At 38.9% G+C, this 21,064-nt stretch overlaps 1 protein-coding gene across 1 annotated transcript in view; it reads right to left on the reverse strand.

The window, feature by feature from the left end:
* The window catches only part of LOC114468623 (voltage-dependent T-type calcium channel subunit alpha-1I-like), a 189,142-nt gene that overhangs the window by 163,116 nt on the left and 4,962 nt on the right, over window positions 1-21,064 (reverse strand). Inside the window, exon 2 of the mRNA XM_028455624.1 lies at window positions 8,532-8,629. Within this exon, the coding sequence (XP_028311425.1) occupies window positions 8,532-8,629 (98 nt within the window). The remainder of the gene's footprint in view (window positions 1-8,531; window positions 8,630-21,064) is intronic.

Consider the following 21,064-nt stretch of genomic DNA (forward strand, 5'->3'; position numbering starts at 1 on the left):
ATAGTTAGCTGCTGTTGAAATGAGTTGCTGTGATAGTTAGCTGCTGTTGTAGTTAGCTGATGTTGTAGTTAGTTGCTGTGATAGTTAGCTGCTGTTGTAGGTAGTTGCTGTGTAGTTAGCTGCTGTTGTAGTTAGTTGCTGTGATAGTTAGTTGCTGTGATAGCTGCTGTGATAATTAGCTGCTGTTGTAGATAGCTGCTGGTGCAGTTAGCTGCTGTGATAATTAGCTGCTGTTGTAATTAGTAGCTGTTGTAGTTAGCTGATGTTGTAGTTAGCTGCTGTGATAGTTAGTTGCTGTTGTAGTTAGCTGCTGTTGTAGTTTGTTGTAGTTGTGATAGTTAGTTGCTGTGATAGTTAGCTGCTGTTGTAGTTAGTTGCTGTGATAGTTAGGTGCTGATGTAGTTAGCTGCTGTTGTAGTTTGTTGTAGTTGTGATAGTTAGTTGCTGTGATAGTTAGCTGCTGTTGTAGTTAGTTGCTGTGATAGTTAGTTGCTGTGATAGTTAGCTGCTGTTGTAGTTAGCTGCTGTGATTATTAGCTGCTGTTGTAATTAGTTGCTGTGATAGTTAGCTGCTGTTGTAGTTAGCTGATGTATTTAGTTGCTGTGATAGGTAGCTGCTGTTGTAGTTAGCTGCTGTTGTAATTAGTTGCTGTGATAGTTAGCTGCTGTGATAGTTAGCTGCTGTTGTCATCAGCTGTTGTGATAATTAGCTGCCGTTGTAATTAGTAGCTGTTGTAGTTAGCTGCTGTTGTAGTTAGCCGCAATGTTCGTTAGCCATTGTGATTGTTAGCCGCTGTTGTAGTTAGCCGCTGTTGTAGTTAGCTGCTGTTATTGTAAGCTGCTGGAGACGATGGAGCCGCTTTCGTTCTGTGAGTACTGCAGGATGGCCGCATCTACAAACACATCTACAGACAGTGGAGACGCTACGCCTCACCTGCCGTCGGAGAAAGACATTTTTCTACTAAACACCAACAAAGAAATTACCAAACTACGGGAAGAGATTCATCGCCTTTCTAACGAGCTAAAAAAGAAATATGAATTACTCACCAAATATACAGGCATGGTTGTACAGCAGTCATCCTTCCTCCATAATATTCCATGTGACAATGACACAGTTCCCTGGGAGAATCCGGGTCCAGGACTGTCCTGTTCCACACCACGCCTGTCATCGTGGGCTGAAGTTGTTGTCCGCGGACAGAGACGACAGAATAACGCGGAAAACGACATCCCTCGTCCTCCTCTTACTGTCCACAATCGTTTTGAAGCCCTCTCATATGAAAACGGGGACAAAATCAGTCCAATTAAGCTGACCGAAACAACTGCCAGGAAAACGCCTCTACCACCACCTGGATTAAATTCCCAACGGCCAAAAACCTCCTCTGTAGCCTGACGAAACCTCCTCAAAGCTGCAGTCCAGAGGCATGCTAGTGCAGCACCACTTCAATGTCATCAGATGACGGAGCCTTCTGCAACCCAAGCACCACCAGACGTTCCCACACAGATGCTCCAACTCCAGTCAACTCCAAGGATGGAAATTCCAAGGACGGAAACTCCACCACAGCCAGGTGTGATCCACCTGCCGGATGTTCCCGGCAAGTATAACAGGTACACACTCACTCCTATCACTCTCTTCCCACAAACTACACTCATTATTGGCAACTCAATAACGAGAAATATTAGATTCTTTAATGTCATCACACTGTATTCCAGGTGCTACAGTTCAAACTATCTTAAACAAACTTAATCAAATGTTACCCACGCTGCCAGCAACTGTCACTAAAATAGTGTTACATGTAGGGACGAACAATACCACCCGACGTGAATCGATACGAACCATGAAAGAGTTTAACCTTCTCTTTAATGTTCTAAAGGCATGTGGGAAATCAATATTCATTTCTGGCCCTCTCCCTACATTAAATAGGGGTATAAAACAATTTAGTCGCCTTTTACAGCAGCACAACTTCTTACAAACTCCATAATTTCACATTTATTGATAACTTTGACCTCTTTTGGAAACGTGCTGATCTATTCAAAAAAGACGGTGTCCACCCTAATTTACATGGAGCACAAATGCTAAAATTAAATCTACAGTCTGTGATTCACAACTCCACACGCGCATGACTAGCTGAGAATAAACTTGCAGTTACAACAAACACTTCCATAGATAAGCCCTTTACTCAAAATATAGAGCAATTATACCCCATAAACACTGTGCTGAGCAGTACAGAGCAACATGCAATACAAACTAAAGCCCACAATCGAGGAGTTCACCATAAAAATCTCATCAAATTTAAAACTACAAACAGAACACAAAATAATGAGAAAACCATTAAATGTGGACTATTAAATATTAGATCGCTTTCATCTAAATCCCTCTTAGTGAGTGATCTTAAAACTGGCCATCAATTGAGTGTATTATGCCTCACAGAGACCTGGCTCAAAAATGAAGATTCTATTGCTCTTAATGAAGCCAGCCCTCCCAATTATGGTTATCACCATATTCCCCGTGAGAGTGGTCGGGGAGGAGGAGTGGCAGCAGTTTTTCACTCAAGCTTATCAGTTACCCCAAAAACCAAACTTAACCAAAATTCATTCGAAAGCCTCTCCCTTGAAATTTGTAATCCCAAAAACAAGAAGAAAAACCCACTTTATTGGTTATAGTTTACCGTCCTCCTGGTCCATACTCGAAGTTTCTCACTGAATTTTCTGACTTTCTCACTGGTCTGGTGCTGAGCACTGATAAAGCTATCATAGTAGGCGACTTTAACATTCATGCAGATGATGAAAACAACAGCCTAAATAAATTATTTATCTCACTATTAGATTCAATCGGCTTTACACAAAATGTTAACAAACCAACTCATGATCTTAATCATGCCCTGGACCTTGTTCTAACATATGGTTTAGATCAGGGTTGTCCAATTCCGGTCCTCGAGGGCCACTATCCAGCATGTTTTAGATGTTTCCCTCTTCCAACACACCTGATTCAAATGATCAACTCCTCATCCAGCTCTGCAGAAGCCTGATAACGATCCTAATCATTTGAATCAGGTGTGTTGGAAGAGGGAAACATCTAAAACATGCTGGATAGTGGCCCTCGAGGACCGGAATTGGACACCCCTGGTTTAGATATTGACCATCTGACAATATATCCTCAAAATCCTATCCTTTCAGATCACTTCTTGTTATCCTTTGAATTAAAAATATCGGCCTGCTTAAATTCTGAGAGAAGAGTACACTATAGTAGATCACTGTCTGAGAAAGCTGTAACTAGATTTAAAGATTTAGTTCCATCATTGCTTACCTCTGATCCCTATGATATCTCAACAGAGAGTAGCTATCAATGTCTAACGACAGAGAAAATAGATAATCTTGTCAACAGTGCAATGTTGTCACTGCACACAGCTCTGGATGCTGTTGCCCTGCTTAAAAAGAAGATATTTCATAAAAAGGTTGCCCCCTGGTATAAATCTGAATTGCGTCTTCTAAAACAGGCAACGCAGAAATTAGAAAGGAAGTGGCTCTCCTCAGACATGGTAGAAGTTCATACTGCCTGGAGAGAAAGTTTGTCAGCTTGTAAAAAAGCTCTCCGCAAAGCTAGAACCTCCTATTATTCAACTTTAATAGAGGAAAACAAAAACAATCCACGGTTTCTATTCAACACCATAGCCAAGCTCACCAAAAGCCACAGCTCTGTTGAACCCTCTATTCCGGTCAACCTGAGCAGTGACGACTTCATCAACTTCTTTACAGATAAAATTCTAACAATTAGAAACAAAGCTAATGTCCCCCTTGCAGGGGTGCTCAATAATTTATTAAACAAAGCAGCTCCAGAAATTACCCCAACATGCAGCTTTTATTTACATAGTTTCACTCCAATTGGTCTATCTGAACTGACCTCAATAGCTAGTGCTTCTAAACCAACAACCTGTCTTTTAGATCCAATCCCAACTCCACTATTTAAAGATGTTCTTCAACTAATTAGCACTAATATGATGAACTGGATTAACACATCTCTTATAACAGGTTATGTACCACAGGCCTTTAAAACCGCCGTAATCAAACCTCTCCTTAAGAAACCAATCCTTGATCCAAGTGACTTGTCCAATTACAGACCAATATCCAATCTCCCTTTTATTTCCAGAATTCTTGAAAAAGTCATTGCAGGTTAACTATGTGATCACCTACATAGGAACAATTTATACGAGAGCTTTCAGTCTGGCTTTAGAGCCCATCACAGCACAGAGACTGCCATAGTAAAAGTAACCAATGATCTCCTTTTAGCCTCAGACAGAGGGTTGGTCTTAGTTCTGGTGCTCTTAGATCTCAGTGCAGCCTTTGATACAGTGGATCATCATCTACTGCTGCAGAGACTGGAAAGTGTTTTTTGGATTAAATAAACAGCGCTGGGTTGGTTTAAATCCTACCTATCAGACAGAACCCACTTTGTTCATGTTAATAATCTGTACTCAGCGCACGCCAGAGTTAATCATGGAGTTCCACAAGGTTCAGTTCTGGGACCAATACTTTTTACATTATATATGCTTCCACTAGGTAACATTATCAGAGAACATAATATAAATTTCCATTGCTATGCAGATGATACACAGCTTTATTAATGAAATCAGATGAAACTCATCAGTTATTAAAACTCCAGGCTTGTCTTAAAGACATCACATCCTGGATGAGTCACAACTTTCTCCTTCCTAATCAGGATAAAACAGAAGTGATTTTATTTGGTCCAAAACACCTCAGAGATAAATTATCAGACTAAATAGTGTCTCTGGATGGCATTACTCTGTCACCCAGCACCACAGTAAAAAACTTAGGCGATACTGACTTATCCTTTAATTCTCATATTAAACAAATCACAAGGACAGCCTTCTTCCACCTCTGTAATATCTCTAAAATCAGGAATATCTTGGCCCAGAGTGATGCTGAAAAATTAATCCATGCATTTGTTACATCTAGACTAGATTATTGTAACTCCCTACTGTCAGGATGTTCTAGTAACTCACTAAAAAGTCTCCAGTTAATTCAGAATGCTGCAGCTAGAATATTAACAGGTACTAACAGGAGAGAGCATATTTCTCCAGTATTGGCTTCTCTTCATTGGCTTCCTGTAAAATCTAGAATAGAGTTTAAAATCATCCTGTTAGCATACAAAGCTCAACATGATCAAGCTCCTGTGTACCTTAAAGACCTGTTAGTGCCCTATCGTCCAGGCAGATCACTCCGCTCTCAGTCTGCTGGTCTCCTGGAAGTTCCTAAAGTATCTAGAAGTAGAACAGGAGGCAGATCATTCAGCTACCAAGCGCCTCACCTTTGGAACCAGCTCCCAGTCTTAATACGGGAGGCTGCTACTCTCTCCACCTTTAAAGTAAACTCAAAACCTACTTATTTGCTAAAGCATATACCGTATAATAGCGTTAACCTAAACATTAGGAACAAAGCCCTTGCTTTTGTTGTTAAGTTTGAGACAAAGGAGAAAGAAAGAAAGTTGCTATCTACAACTTATCTTTTAAGGACTCAGCACAGTAGGTTTCCAAATAACAGCTGAACAGGAAAGGTTGTCTGTTTCCAGAACAAAAATAAACATGAATATGTAAAAAATCAAGACCATTCCTGGAAAAACAAATATTAGTAATAAAAGTAAATAAGATTGAAATAGCTGTACCCTTTAAAGTTGTGAAAAAAAATCTGTTAGTTATTTTTCTTGATTAAAATGTGTGTCTCATCAGAGCCAGTTAAAATTATCAGCTGTAAGTAATTGATTTATAAAGTGCTTTTTGCAGATGAAACCACAAAGTGCTGTCCAGAGCAGTGGAGAAATGAATACAACAGGTGCAACATCATAATAGAATAATAAAATATGGGTGCATTTACATCACATGAGCAGCATCATGAAAGGAAAATAATAAAAAAAATGTATTTCAGTAAACTAAAAGCTTTTTTGAAAGGCAAAGTCTTCAACGGTTTCTTAAAAGTGTCCACACAGTTGAGCTCCTGGAGGGACTGGTGCAGGTTATTCCAGAGTCTGGGGGCCACAGGCTGGAACGCCAGGTCTCCTCGGGTTTTAAATTTAGTATTTGGGATTTTTAGGAGACCCTGGTCTGAAGACCAAAGACTGCGCCCTGAAGTGTAGGGGCACAACAAGTCCCTTTTAAGGACCTGGCCATGTAACGCTCAGAAAGTCAGAACTAAGATTTTATACTCGATGCAAAACTTAACTGAAAGCCAGTGCAGAGTAGAAATAATAAAGGGCATTGTAGGATATTCTGGGAGCAGCATTCTGTACAATCTGGGGTCTGTTTAGGGTCGACTCATTAAAACAAGTGAAAACAGAATTACAATAGTCAATGCGGGACGATATAAACGCGTGTATGACCAGTTCGAGATCTGATTTTGATAAAAAAATGCCTCCCTTTAGAGATAGCTGTGAAAGCAGAAAAAAAGAGGGTAATTGATCCACATACATTATACTATTTGAAATCTAATCTCAATGTTCGTTAGATGGTCTTAATATTGTCACATCTGACACTTTGCCAATTGCCATTGGTCATGCCACCAACTCCAGTATTTTGCAGTAATGCACCATTAAAGCTGATGGGACCAATAAAGATCACAAATCGCAGTAACTCAGTGCTTTTCTGTGTTTTTACAACTACTAACACAAGTTTACTTTACCAAATCAGCATTTGCTGCTAATGCTAGGCTGTTCTCTTAAGTGGCTGTGCTAAAGTGGTTATACCACTCTCATTCTTTTGTAGGCAGGCTAACTGATGCAACTAATGACAAGAAACTGCCTTTCAGACCACAGGACAGCAAAATCAATGACAATTAAATATTTTTTTTTTCCCAGAACTGAGTTTTAGATAAGAGAAACAAAGTCTTGGTCACACTCTCATCAGAAAAGCCGTATCGATGGATTGTTTGTAAATGTGATAAAGCTGAGATGGAGCTGGCTATGTGATCAGGCATAAGATGAATGTTTAATGATGCCCACAGGGAACAGGTGGCATAGGGATATCCACAAAGCCTTAGTGGTAATACATGTAATGTTCATGCAAATGTGCTTTCGTTTGATGTGACCTGGTGATGAACCACAAAGAGAAAGAGAAAATGTACAAAAGAGGCCATTTGGATGCAGGGATTAAATCCAAAAATGGGACAAAATTACATAATTCGCTTTTAACCAGGAAAAAAAGACTAATTGCAACTTTTTAAAGACACATTTTTCTCAAACACGTCATAATGTCAGGATTTTTTATACCGGTGGTACCAAACTGGTACCGATCCGTGGACCATTTGGTACATAAAGTTTTAAAATATGAAACTGACAGAGAGAAAACTGGCTCCAAATTTGGGAGAATCGGTACACTACTACACATTCTCTGTTTTGGCAGGACTTTGGTTGGAAGAATTTGAAACATTTCTTTGTCACCCCAAATCAAAAATCCAAATTGAGTGGTTCACAGGTTTGCTGCTGGAGGGGGTGTGGGGAGGATTCTGCAGACCATGTTCATATTTTCTGGTCCTGTCCACACCTGGAAACCTTCTGAAGAGAAGTTGAACACCTGATCACAGACACCTTGGACATAAAGCTGTTTTTTTTTTTCCTTTACCTCTATGTACCTTGGAAGAGCTTTTGAAGGACTTGGTAAGAAAGATGCCTACCTCCTGAAAATATTCAGAATAGCAAGTCAAAAAGCTATAATTAAGTGCTGGCTCCAGGGGAACCACCTAACCTTAAGACTCTATATAAACATCATAAACTCCATTCGCAGAATGGAGAAAATGACTTTCACAATGAGGCTTCAAAAAATAAAGGAGACAAATACTGAGAAAAATGGGATTGCCACAAAGACAATACCTGCGCCAAAAACTGTAACGTGATACCTAACCTTGTTTATTTTACCTTTGTTTATTTTATCTTTGTATCTATTTGTGTGCCTTTTGTACAACCCAGTCCCCTGTTTGTTTAATATTATGTTACATATTACAAAATAAAATAAATAATAAATATAATAATAATAAAAAGTAAAATAAAAAAGAAAACAAAAAAGAAAGAATTCATTTTTATGTATGTTCCTGTAAATTTATTTTTGAAAAATTGACTGCAGAAGAAAAAGCATAGACAAAGCGGGTTTGTGACACACAAATGGTTGGGGACAATTTCAATCTCCCTACTTTGTCATGACCAATCAACTTTGTACAAATCGTAGCCCATTCACACATGACAAAACCAGCCCACAAAAACCCCTAATATTAAATGTTTCATCAAAAACAATGAGCCAGGCCATCTTGTCTAAACATCAGTATCTGCAAATGCACAGTTTATCTATTTTGAACATCCTTCCCAAAAGAAGTGATTCATTGCCTTAATAAAATTAAACTTTATGTCCATAAAGACTTATGCTCTTATACATGTTGCATGTATTGGTTACAGAAGTTTCCTCACAGTAGTAGAAATACATATTTCACACCATTAATACATACACACATAAAACGGTAAAAAATAAAGATCTTACTTGGCACTCTGTTGATGGCTTTAAGTGGCCGAAGTACACGCACTGTTCGGATTGCTGAAAGGTTGATGTTTTGCAAGTCCAGTGAGTATTCCACCATTCTGGATACAGAAGAGAAGAGAGAGACAAATAATAACAAGAAGAGAGTTAAAAAAAAACAAAAAAAAAACAGCAACTTTCTTAATTCTTTCTGCATTCATTGAAACAGGAAATGCTTAAATATCTAATTTTGTCTTATATTGGATTATGTTCACGTAGGTTTTGCGGCATTTTTGCATTTAAATTATGTTTACTATATTTTACACTGCAATGTTTTATTTTTACTCCACTTTTTTGTCATTTCTTATTTCTGTGCATCTATTATTATCTTCTTCTTCTTCTTCTTCTTCTTCTTGCTTGGTTATTGGCATGTTTCTCAAAATGGCGATATACAATATAAATCTTGATAATTTTATTGCAAATAAAGTCTGACCAGAAAGACAATTCTGGGTTAAAATTGATGATGAAAATTGCCACACAGGCATATTTACTAACAAACAGCTGCACAATATGTGCCACTTTTGGCTTTTTCTCCTCTAAGGTACAGCACGTGTGAGTGAGTTCTGTAGTGCGGCTTGTTTAGGGGAAGGTCTGGGTTAGGACGCACTCAGAAATCCATCTAACTGTGTCTTTCATGCTATTCTGATAAGTAATGAAAGCAGCGACTCCTAAAACCGCTACTTTAACACAAAATAAGCTATAAAATAAACATCTCAGAAATATGGAACAATTGTAAAGAATTACAATGTTTGACTGTACTCTATAAGAACAGATATAGGCAATTTAATTTTCTCTATCGCTAAAATTGAAAGCTCAATATATCTTGATATATTGCTCAGCCTTAGTAGTAGTAGAATTAAAGGTGTAAAACACATTTACAACATATTTATAACACCTTGAGAAAGTCATATCTTTGCTTATCTAGTGCAAACTGTAACAGTGTCATTATGCTACCCTATATGCATGCTCCAGAGATATGTCTAAGGGTTAGGGGAAGACAAAAGTGTGTTATGAATGTGATGTGATAAATGGAAAGTGAATAAAAGAAAATGTTTTTCACTCATTTAACGTTGTGCCTGTAGGATGTTGTTGCTCAGTTCCAGCCTGGCATCTGTTTGCAAGTCATTTCTCCAGCATGGCTAAGCTGTTTGTGCCCTCAAACCCAAAGCACTTTCACAGGAGATCAGCCACGCTTTGATATGTGTGTACGTGTGCGTGAAAGCAACGTGTAAATCAGAATTGGCCAAAGACTTTTACACATGACTGTAGCCTCACCACTAGTGCACTGTAAATGTGTGGGAAACAACCTCAATTTTGAATATGTTTATGACCTATGAGTGGAAATCATTTGTATTGTGCGGTTAGAGACAAGTGTGGGTTTGGTGCCAGAAGCTGTAATAGTTTAGTGACAGCATGATGTAAACAACAACACCAGCACCACAAGCTAATGGCAGCCAGAGCACCAGGCTTTGACAACATAAATCTAGTTCACTGTCTCTCACATGGAAGGGTTTTTGAACCATGTCTTTTACAATAATGTGCGAGTGTATTGATCCCAACGGCAAAGTCTTTCTATTCGCCCTTTCCCACCAGCGCAGTCATCAACAGACTTGCACCAAAGCTCCCACTAAAGTAGGATTGCCTGATATAGCAATTATGTTTTAACTGCGAAAAAGTTGGCAAGCAGTCCTCCTGAGTGCCGGCAATTTATTTAGATCATGGTGAAAAGAAGCAAGGCTTTGGTGTGTTTGGAGGGGATGATATTTTTATTTTACAGTTTGTGAGCGCTAATAAATCATTGCAGATGTTTGGCAGAGCAATTTGCTCTCACTTTTGCAGAGGAAAGAGCAAAAAATGCCACACAGACCTTGTTGCAAATGTCAAAGAATCAAGAGGAGCACAGCAGCAGTTCTGGGGCCAGGGTTTCTTTATCCAAGGACAGTGATATTATTACAAACCAGTAGAAATAAAACAGTAACAGGTCTAATGGTGTTTTGTTAAGCTACAAAAAGAACAATTTCAAGTACAGAGCATACTGGTATGCTAGAAGATAGCGTTACTTTCTACAGACATGAAAATAAACCCAAACTGATGATTGTTTGCTGCTCAAAAAATATAAAGATTCATTGATTGATAACCTTTAGAAAGATTGATATGGCGTTTTTTTGTGCCACGACACATCTGTGTCAGTGGTTCTCAATCTTTTCAGCCCGTGGCCTCCAAAATATGGGATCCAGACAGCGGGGACCCCCACTATACCTGAAGGTGGTTGAACACAGACATAAACCTTAAACAGTCATGCAGAGACAGGGTCATCTATAAGGGGGAATAAAGAGAAGAGCTTTTTGGGGTCCATCCATAAAATCAGCTAAATAATGGTCCATTGTTCTATGAATCTGTGATAAACACATTTATTTATTTATCTAATTGATATCCACTATTATACAGGAAGTTTATTATTATTTGGGCCATAGCATATAGTCATATTAAATTATTAAGTAAATTATTGTTTTAATCAGAAATAAAATGGGTTGTGACCAAAAATGGTAGAAAAGGTGGTGAAATGGGATTTTAAACACCAAAGAAGTTGGTTAAAAGTTGCAAATTAGAGTGGGCAAAAACGGACAGAAAAAGTGGTAAAAATGGCTCAAAATGTCAATATTGGAACTATTAGTTTGAATTGGCCAATAATCAGCATGACAAATAGTGAACGTGGTTAAATTGGCAAAAAAAAAATAAGCATTAAATATGGTGAAACATGGTTAAAAGTGACAATAACGGGTCAATGTGTGCGACTTTAGGTGGGAAAAGTGGTGGAAAGGGTTTATAAGTGCTGGAAATGTCTTGAAAGTGGAAAAACGTGCTGAAAAGGCATTGAAATTTGATGGAGAAGTGTCAGAAATGGGAGTAATGCAGCAAAAATGCATTAAAAGGAGCAAAACTATTTCAAGAAAAAGTGATGAAAATAGGATAAAATATGGTGAGTTTGGTGTAGTTGCAAAAAAAGGGTAAAAAATAAGCAAAATTCGGCACAAATTGTTCAGAGAATATTCTTGAAGGCATCTGGCGACCCCTTCCCAAGGTTGAGAACCCTTGATCTATGGCACATCAATGTTGGCTTACTGTTCTTTACTGTCCCTTATCAACATAGAGGATTAGCAACAAACATATATTGAAGAAACTAAAGCAAATTCTAAGAAAAAAGCTGCAGCAATAAGTTTAAAAAGCCAATTTCATGTTTGTTTAGTTTTTTACCTTGTCTGTAAATGCTGTTGAAAGTCAACGTAACATGTAGTGCAATCTTTTTTATGACAGCTATGCATGTTTTATTATTGCTATGAAATAAATACATTTATTTCATTGCATACTAGTGACCCTCACCAGCCCTCCCTAAGGAAGGGTAAGTAACACTTAATTAAAGGGAAGATGAGAGGGTAGTGTTACACCTTGGTGTGGGGGAAAGGAACAGGTAAGAGGGAGTTAGGGTGGGACAATAGAAGGACTGATTGACAGTTAGTTATTTTGGTTGTACTGAAAATGTAAAGTGATACCAGGGGGATGCCGCAAGCCACCCACTGGTCAAGCTCCCCAGAGTGCCCTTAACCACTCTCCACTCTAGCCACCAGCACAGTGAGCCGAGCTAATGTCAAATACAGGCCCCCATGGGGAGCTAATTTTGTGTAAAGTTTTTTTTTGGGGAAAACACTGGAATAACCTTTCAAAGTTAAAATTAGAAGAGTCAATGAATGCATGTTATTGGAATTGAAAGCAACATTAAAGGGCAGTATTATGAAATTGCTATTCCACATTTTGTAAAAAAGCCAGCTAAAAATGGGCGAGTTGGATTTTTCCCCCTTTATGACTCATAATGGAAAAACTCCTCCTCCTGACAATCCTGGCTCCTCCTACCCTGCATAAAAATGCAAGCTCCTCCCTCTCAAACTACCTCACAGGTAAAACAAACATGGGTGAAGGCAGGGCATCGTCACAAAACGGACATATATATATTTTACTAACCTCATCAGAACCTCTCAGTGGCTGGATTTTATCTTGCTGGTCATGTACCAACTAGCGATATTAGCAAACCCCTGTATCTGTGTATGCGGCATTTCAAAAAGGAATTGAAAGACTTTGAGAACATGGGTTCGTACTCATCTGGCTTCTCTCAAAGAGAGTGCTACCAACCACTTTGTGACTCAAACAAGAAGGTGGAAGATGTACGTCAATGTCGTTATGTGTTTCATTACTTTCCAACAGATCTGATAAACTGCTGTAAAGCCTGATATATGCTTCTGTATCGGGCCAATGCCTAGCTTGTCCATGTAGCATTAGCACGGGAGCTAACGTAGTTCTGTTAGTCTTTCTAACGCTTGTGTCCTTCATTAATACGTAAGAGCTAATGGCAGAAGACATTTATTTTTTTGAGCACCTATTTCCGACAGAGGCTCAGTCAGCATCTCGAGACACGCCCGCTCATGCATATGCATGAAGGCCCAAAACAGCCTGTTTTTAGAAGTGGTCTGAAAGTGACTTTCCAGAGGCTAAAACTCTGGAAAAAAGGTGAGATTGGGAAAATAAACCTCAAATACTATGTTGTTGAGGTTCTCTGAACAATTGGAGACAGGAGAAACATAGCATAATACTGGACCTTTAAAGATCATAGAGGTGGGCTGGCCTGTGTGCATGGTGAGAACATGCAAACACCACAGAAAACAAACCCTAAACATTCTTGCTCTGATGAACAATGGCTAACCGGCTCACCAGCGTGCTGCTTTTCTTGCTCATGTTCCACTGATTAAAATGCATCTGTATGACACACAGAGCGGCCGATGACGAAAAACAAAGGGGTCGACACATTACTGCGTGTGTGTGAAGATGCTTGTGTTCTCTGTGGAGGCGGGGCTTCCTGAACACATCAATCAAGCCGGTGTGTTTGGAAGGGTAATTAGTGGACTGCTGCAAGCATCTTTTTCATCACTGTTTATGGTTTTCCAATTCTTTTTTTATGTGCTCATGACACCTTCATCTCACGGATGCTTTTATGTAACAAATATGGGGGATGCACCTGATGCCTGTGTGAGAAAAACAAAAAAATCTGAATCAATAGCATAAAAGGAAAGAGACATAAATAATGGGGAACCCATGGTAGAAATGACTGTATTTGCAAGCCAAAATGCATTTTTTCCATCGTTAAAAGGGATCATTAAGCTTCTCCAAAGAAACTGGTTTAAATTTGTTGCTGCATTTCATAATACATTTTGGCAAAGCTACTAAAACTGGTTCAGTGAGCAGGATAAGTAAGAAAGCAAAACCTGTTAAGTGCAAACTTATTAGAATTTTAATAAGTTTACCAAGTGTCAACTTGTGACGGAGAAAAGGCCAGAGATTGTTGCTCTTTGTGTCGATGATCTTTTGTTTTGCAAATCAAAAAATGTGAGCAAAAGTTGGCCTTTCTTTTTGTCCAACAGTTTACATGCAGCCCCTTGATGTTTATTTTGTGTGTCCCCTCAAAAACACACAATATGACAACAAACAAAAAACCCAACACCACACAATGAACGAAAAAAATGCGAAAATTGATTCCGAAAACAACACATGATGACAAAAATGACTCAAAAACACATGAAATGGCAACAAACACAAAAATGGACTCCCACAACAACACAACTACACTAAAATAGCAACAAACTGAGCACAAAAAGCATAATATTACAGGAAAAAATACAAAACGACAACAGAAATACACAAAATGACCTGAAAAACAACAACATACAAAGCACTTTATTCTTTCTGTGTTCTAAATTATTTGGGGGATGAACACAAGCAATGCACAAATTTTCATATATTTAAATCAATTTACAAACAATCTATGTTCTCAAAGTGTAGAGCTGAGGAAAAGCGATAATATTTAACATTATTGTCTTAAAGATTTTGTGGAAGTTTGCATGTCTATCAGCCTGGTTTATAATGTTAATTGATGTATGTAAACATAAGTTTTGAAATTTGAATTTATGTGTAACTACAGTATTTATGTTAATACATAATAGCCATGTAGGCTACAAATGGAAAAAATGTATGTACACACTAAATAAATAAATAAATAAATAAAATGCTGACTGTTGATAATCTCTGGTCTATTGTAACTTGTGGACAAAAACCCATCTTAAAGATATTTGAAAATGTGCTAATGACTTGATGCTAATTAGCCTATAGCATCAGAGTTGGAGTCAATTAAATTCTAAAATTACAATTACGTCTTCATTATCCATGTTCAATTACAAACTCAATTATGATTACGGTGACCAGTATTTATTCCAATTAATTATTATTTTTTCCCCCGAAAGTCAATTACAATTAAGTTCTCAATTACTAAATTCCAATTATAATTAATCACATTTACTGATTCTTCAATAATAAGCCCATTAAAATGTAACCTTCCTCATGTGTTAGCTTTCTGTTAGCATCTCTTATGATAGTGGTCTGGTTTTGACCCATGTCTTAAATCAACTGTAAAATACACTAAAAAATATTATCTCTCATCTAGTTTGTTACTCATCTCCTGGTTACCTTGTTAGGCTTCCTAATCAATGGAAATATTGATATTAATATTTTTGGCGTGGGCGTCTGAGCCTTTAGTCGGTATACTGCTCGATTTCAACTTATTTTTTAAATGGTGAAATTAGCCTAGAGAAACTAACAGGTAAACTTGATATTAAACACATTTAATAATTGTTGACCACATGTGTGTAAGACATATAACTGTAACATGGTTCACATTACATTGTAATTCACAGAATTTTAACACCAATTACAATTACAAGTTAATTATCTGAGCTCAATTGCAATTCAAATAGGATTACAACAGCAACATATTCTCTCAATTACAATTACAAATACAATTACAACTTCGCGCAGTTATGAAAGGGGGCCAAGCCTTGCCGCGTGACTCGCCCCCAGGTTAGCGGAGCCCATGGACCCCCCTTATGAATGTGACCCCCTATGAAGGTGAACCTGAACTTGTCTCCATGGAGAAAATGCTAGAATCACAGAGAATCCATACAGTTATGACGTCATAAGAGCCAATACACTCCCAGCTAAATGCGTTGACCTTAATTATAGCCCCCCATGCTGGCGGACATATGTCATGTTTGGCGTCCGAGGTAAGTGAAGTAGAGTTTAGATCGGGCCCAAAAAATCCGTGCAGCGAGGGGGGTGCACCACACTCACCGCAGCCCAAAAGGTGTTGTAATGACGTGACTCGAGCCGTTATCACAGTTTTACAGGCTTTAATGGAGGTCGTAGTAACACGCCATAAATATATAATCAAACACACAAAAAAACCGTCTCACACCGTCATACACTCTCACTACCGTGGGAACACAATTGTTCACTCTTTTCCCGCTTATGCCCGCCCATTCCCCAGCCTCCCAGCCAATCAACACTCAGAACACATGTAACAAAGACACACATTGGCAGAGAAGCTGCACGTAACCATGATGCCTTCATGGCCATGGGAAATCTCAGCATCAGTTAACCAGTAAATACACACAAGTGGAACATATCCAGAACATAGAACCCAGTCCGTTACAGTATGCAGACCAGACTGGGCGGCCCGTGCGTGGAGCACAGACCTGACTGAAGCACCAATCATATTTGTTCCCTGAGCTCCAGCAGTAAGTGAGGAATGAGCAAAATCAGCAAATAATATTCAGTGAATGTGAACGCTGAACAACTAAACACAACACAACGCCGTCAATATCCCGTCCCACTACTAGCAGAAATCACTTTAGAAATAAGACCACAATGATATAGAAGTGTTTTTGTGTTTATTAATAAATAATATTATTGTAATAGAGAGTAGAAAACAAATAAAAATAGTCAAAAATAAAACCCGAGCCTGGTCCGACAGCTGAGCGGGAAAATGAGGCCGAGCCCGACCCGAGTTCTAAACTGTAAGTGAAGGGTTCTGGAGCAACCCTCCAAATTGAATAACCCCTCCCATGCACGGTTTAGCCTGCAGCAACCACTTTTACCAACAAAAAATAATCAGAATGATTACAATAGAGTTCCACGTCATGCTGCACTGGGAGCGGCTTGTATGCGTGGCAGGTCCGTGGGCTTGGCCCCCTAATTATGTAATATTAACAAAATACACAATTACAATTATAATTACTAGGCAGGGTTGGGGATCCCTATTAATTTTATTTTTTTTGTGTTTTTTTTTCAGATAAACCTAAAACATAATGTAAATTCTCTACATCCAAATACAATTGAAACACATGGGTGATTTTTCTTCCAGTCCCACCCAATAAGATGAAGTGTTAAGAATATGTGCTGTTGCTGCAGTGGACTAGAGGATATATACTTTTTGTCTAGTGGGATTTGGGAAAGAAATCCTCTTTCTAAGCCTGTCTGAGAGGAGAATTGAAGAGGGAGGAAGAGACAGAGCGGGGTGGTTTCGGTGAATCAGACAGACTATGTAGCAGTGTGTCAGCTGTGATTTGGCCCTGGCAAAGGCTGGCACTGCCCTCTGTGATTAGCTCAGACGCTAATCTAATGGATGCTGCCATGAGGAAAGCAGCGCCTGCGATGCTCACACACACAAATACCCATATGCAAATACAAGAGCGCACTCACACAGTTTAAACTAAATTAAAAAAAAGCTGACAGACTGTAATGCGTGTGGGTATCACTGCACCACAGAGGCACATATGTACACACATATAAACAGACACACAAACTATGAGCGTCTACAGGGGACTCACTGATTGGGCTCAAATGAAGATAAATGTCTTTGCACCAACTCTGGAGATTCTGTGGCTCTATTGTTGTTTGTTGCCATGCATCACACAGCCACGGGTTCTCTTTCTCACTCTGTCACAACACATGCACATCTGAGATAACATCAAATGAAACTTTGATTATGTCTGAGATGTGTATTTCCTCTTTGTGCCAAAAATGCTGACTTCTTGGGGATCAATGTCTGAGTGTCTTTTTTTTTTCTTTTTTTGTATGTTAGCATTAGCATTCGTTCTATATACACTTTTATTTAGCTAAAGTGGGTTTGTGTTTTGGCGTAAAAAAATGGGGTCAAAAAAATTAATTTTGTCTAAAAGTCGAACAAACAAACATATGGATGCGTTGAGTTTCCTCTGGGGAGTGGAAGAGGGGAGGAGGAAGTTCAGTCAGTGGATGAAATGAAATTAGGAACTTACTGTTTTTAATAGGAAGCACAAAGAAAAGTGGTCTTTTTCTCCTAAAGTGTGATTTTATCTTATTTATTAACAGTTTAAAAGCTCGCCATGACGGTTCCTGAGTCTGTCACTTCTTAACAAAGTCAGTGGAGCAAATGATATTGAGAGCTGTTTATTGATTGTATGAATGTTCAGAGGACACAATCCTGTATCATGATTGCTTCACATGCAGATACACTCACAGGAGAAGAGTGGCATCCCTTTGTTACATTGTGTTGCTCTGTCTAAATGGGGGTATAACCAAGAATAAATTAAACACTAAGGCTGTTAAGATTCATCCAATAGATCGATTTATATTCCTACGATCTAACTTACATTGATCTGTGCTCAGCAAGTTGGCCTTCTGGATGACGCTAATAAACCTTTTCACACTCTCGCTCTGGTTCAGTTTTTCTGCATCAGGTCAAAAGTCAAAAAGGGATAAACTCACCATGGCTGACGGTGTAGGAAGCGAGTCTGACAGAGATTTAGATTATGCTACCCAATGGAGCATAAATGTAGTATTGATCTCTGAGGCAGAAAGAACGAGTTAGCTGCTAAAGCTAATGCTGCACACGAGCTGAAATCTCTGTTTTTCCTGACTTTTTAAACTGTTTCAGCTTATACAGGGTTCCCGCGGGGTCTTAAAAAGTCTTAAAAGCATTGAATTTATGAATTGGGAAATAATACCTTAAAAGACTTGAAAAAGTCTGGAATTTTGATATCTGGGTCTTGAAATTGTGCAGTAACTTCAGGTATCACATTACCTCTCTAAAGTTCCATTTGTCAACCACTATTATTTTGATTAAATAACGTAATAGCCTAAATAAACAGTGGCGGAACCAATAATTTGAGAACGCAAACGCCGCCCGGATCCGAACACTTCACTTTGCGACAGACTGACCTAAACTTCTCTCTCTACGTCCTCTCGTCAAGTCGACTGGGACGCACATCGCATGTAGACCCACTTCATGCTGAGGTATGGGGAAATGTAAATTTAATGAAGCGTGGCAAGATAAACAAGCATTTTGTCACTGGTTAAAACCGGTGGACAACAACGTATTTGAGGCTTTTTGTACAGTATGCAAAAAAAAGATTCAGCTTGGTAACATGGGTGTGAAGGCTTTGGAGTCTCATGCGCCAAGTCAGGTAAGCACTCAACTCTATCAAGCTAAGGAGAAAACACTTTCCATCGACGGAGTGTTCAACCTGCTAACGTTAGCCAGCTAACTGTTAACGCGCCTGAAGCAGAAGATAGCGTAACCAAACCAGCTGCTTGCGCTAGCACAGCCCCCTCAAGTTACGACCGCTAACGGTAGAGTGGATCTGCGCACAACTTTTGGATTCACACCTACAATGAAAGCAGAGGTGTTGTTGACTCTTAACACCATCGCCAAACATCAGTCCTAACATGAAATGAGGGTATTTCAGAGCTTTTTCAAAAGCATGTTCCCTGATTTCCGACCATCGCTACCACGTTTACTTGTGGGTCCGACAAAACGGCATACATAGCCAAGTTTGGTTTAGCGGTTCACATCAAAGAGGAATTGGTGTCCAAAGTAAACAAATCGCCGTCGTTCTTATGTTCGACGAGAGCCTCAACGAGACAACAAAAACAAACAGCTGGATGTGCATGTTCGCTTCTGGGACGAGGGGACAGGTTCAGTCCAGATACCTGGGCTCCCAGTTTATGGGACATTCCACTGCACAAGACCTGCTTGTCACATCTCAAAGTAAGCATAACCTTTTTATTCTAAATGTTTCTCAATCTATATTGATATAATTTTGTGGGCACACATCGTCCTGTAAAGCAATGTCACATGAACCAATTATGTACTTGCCTTAAACAATGTTTATTTTTTATGTTTATGTACTTGGCAGACACTTTTATCCAAAGCAACATATAAATACATAAAAAACAATCACTATAAAAATCTAATAACTTATGGAAAGAATAATGTTGGTACAAGTAGAATACATAAATGGTCGTCTGTAGGTTCCTAATCAGTCCTTTTTCATAGCACAGATGCACAAGTGAACAGATGTGTCATGTACTCTAAAATGTTGGAATTGATTCAGTAATTTTTTTGGTCTTTTGAAAATCTAAAATATAACTGACCCAAGTATACAACTGTGCTTATAGTATAATGATGTGTAGTACTAGTATTGTGTGTGTGTGTGTGTGGGTGTGTGTGGTGTGTGTGTGTGTGGTGTGTGTGTGTGTGTGTGTGTGTGTGTGTGTGTGTGTCTCTAACAATGTGTGCTGCTCATCTTGAGTAACCAAATGCAACCCTTTTAAGGAATGTATGGACAAACTGGACCTCAGACACTTGGTGTCCATTTCAATGGCTGGGCCCAGTGTGAACTGGAAACTCTTCGACATTTTCCAGAAAGATCAATCTGAGCAGTACGGAGGTGAGGAGTTTATAATGCCATTACTGTGTGTGTGAGTATGTATATGACCCATTTGTAATTATAAAAATTAATTTTATTTGTGTGCACTTTACATTGAATAAACTATTTAAACGTGCTACAGAGCATTGCTACATAGAATTTGTTTTTTTAATATCAAGTTTCCAATGAAACCTTCAGGTGTTCAGCTCATTTGTGTGGGGAGCTGTGGCTTACACACGCTACACAACGCATTCAAGTGTGGGTTCAGTGCATGGCAGCTGGACAAGTTGCTGAGAGCAATGCACACATTGTTTCACAATGTGCCTGCCAGGAGAGAGGATTACATCACCATAACCAAGTCCAGTGTGTTCCCCCTGTCTTTCTGTGCCCATCGTTGGGTAGAAAACCTTCCGGTTGTGGAGAGAGCCTTGGCTGTCTGGCCATCACTTTCTCCTGTACATGGAAGCTGTGAAACAAAGAGACTCTCCAACCTGGGACAGGTAGGCCTTCTCTTCTTAAATGCTGTGAATAGGTCGTTGACTGTGTCCTAATCAGTGGTGGAAAGAGTACTGAAAATCTGTACTCTAGTACAAGTACTGTTATTTTGCTAAAATATTTCTCAGAGTAAAAGTACTGGTGTTAGAGAAAATACTCCAGTAAAAGTCCCAAAGTAATCAGAGTGTAGGGCTGGGCGATATAATCGAATATACTCGATATATCGCAGCTTGTAGTCTTGTGCTGGTGTTGAAAAATGACATAACGTTAAAACTCCGGGACTTTTTTTTTTTTTTTTTTTTTTTTTTAAATATCTTAGTGGCATTATGCACAAAAGGTGCACTTAAATTAGTGTGTTTTGAAATGTCATCTTAA

This window comes from Gouania willdenowi, chromosome 8, assembly GCF_900634775.1.
Source record: "Gouania willdenowi chromosome 8, fGouWil2.1, whole genome shotgun sequence".
Taxonomy (NCBI): domain Eukaryota; kingdom Metazoa; phylum Chordata; class Actinopteri; order Blenniiformes; family Gobiesocidae; genus Gouania; species Gouania willdenowi.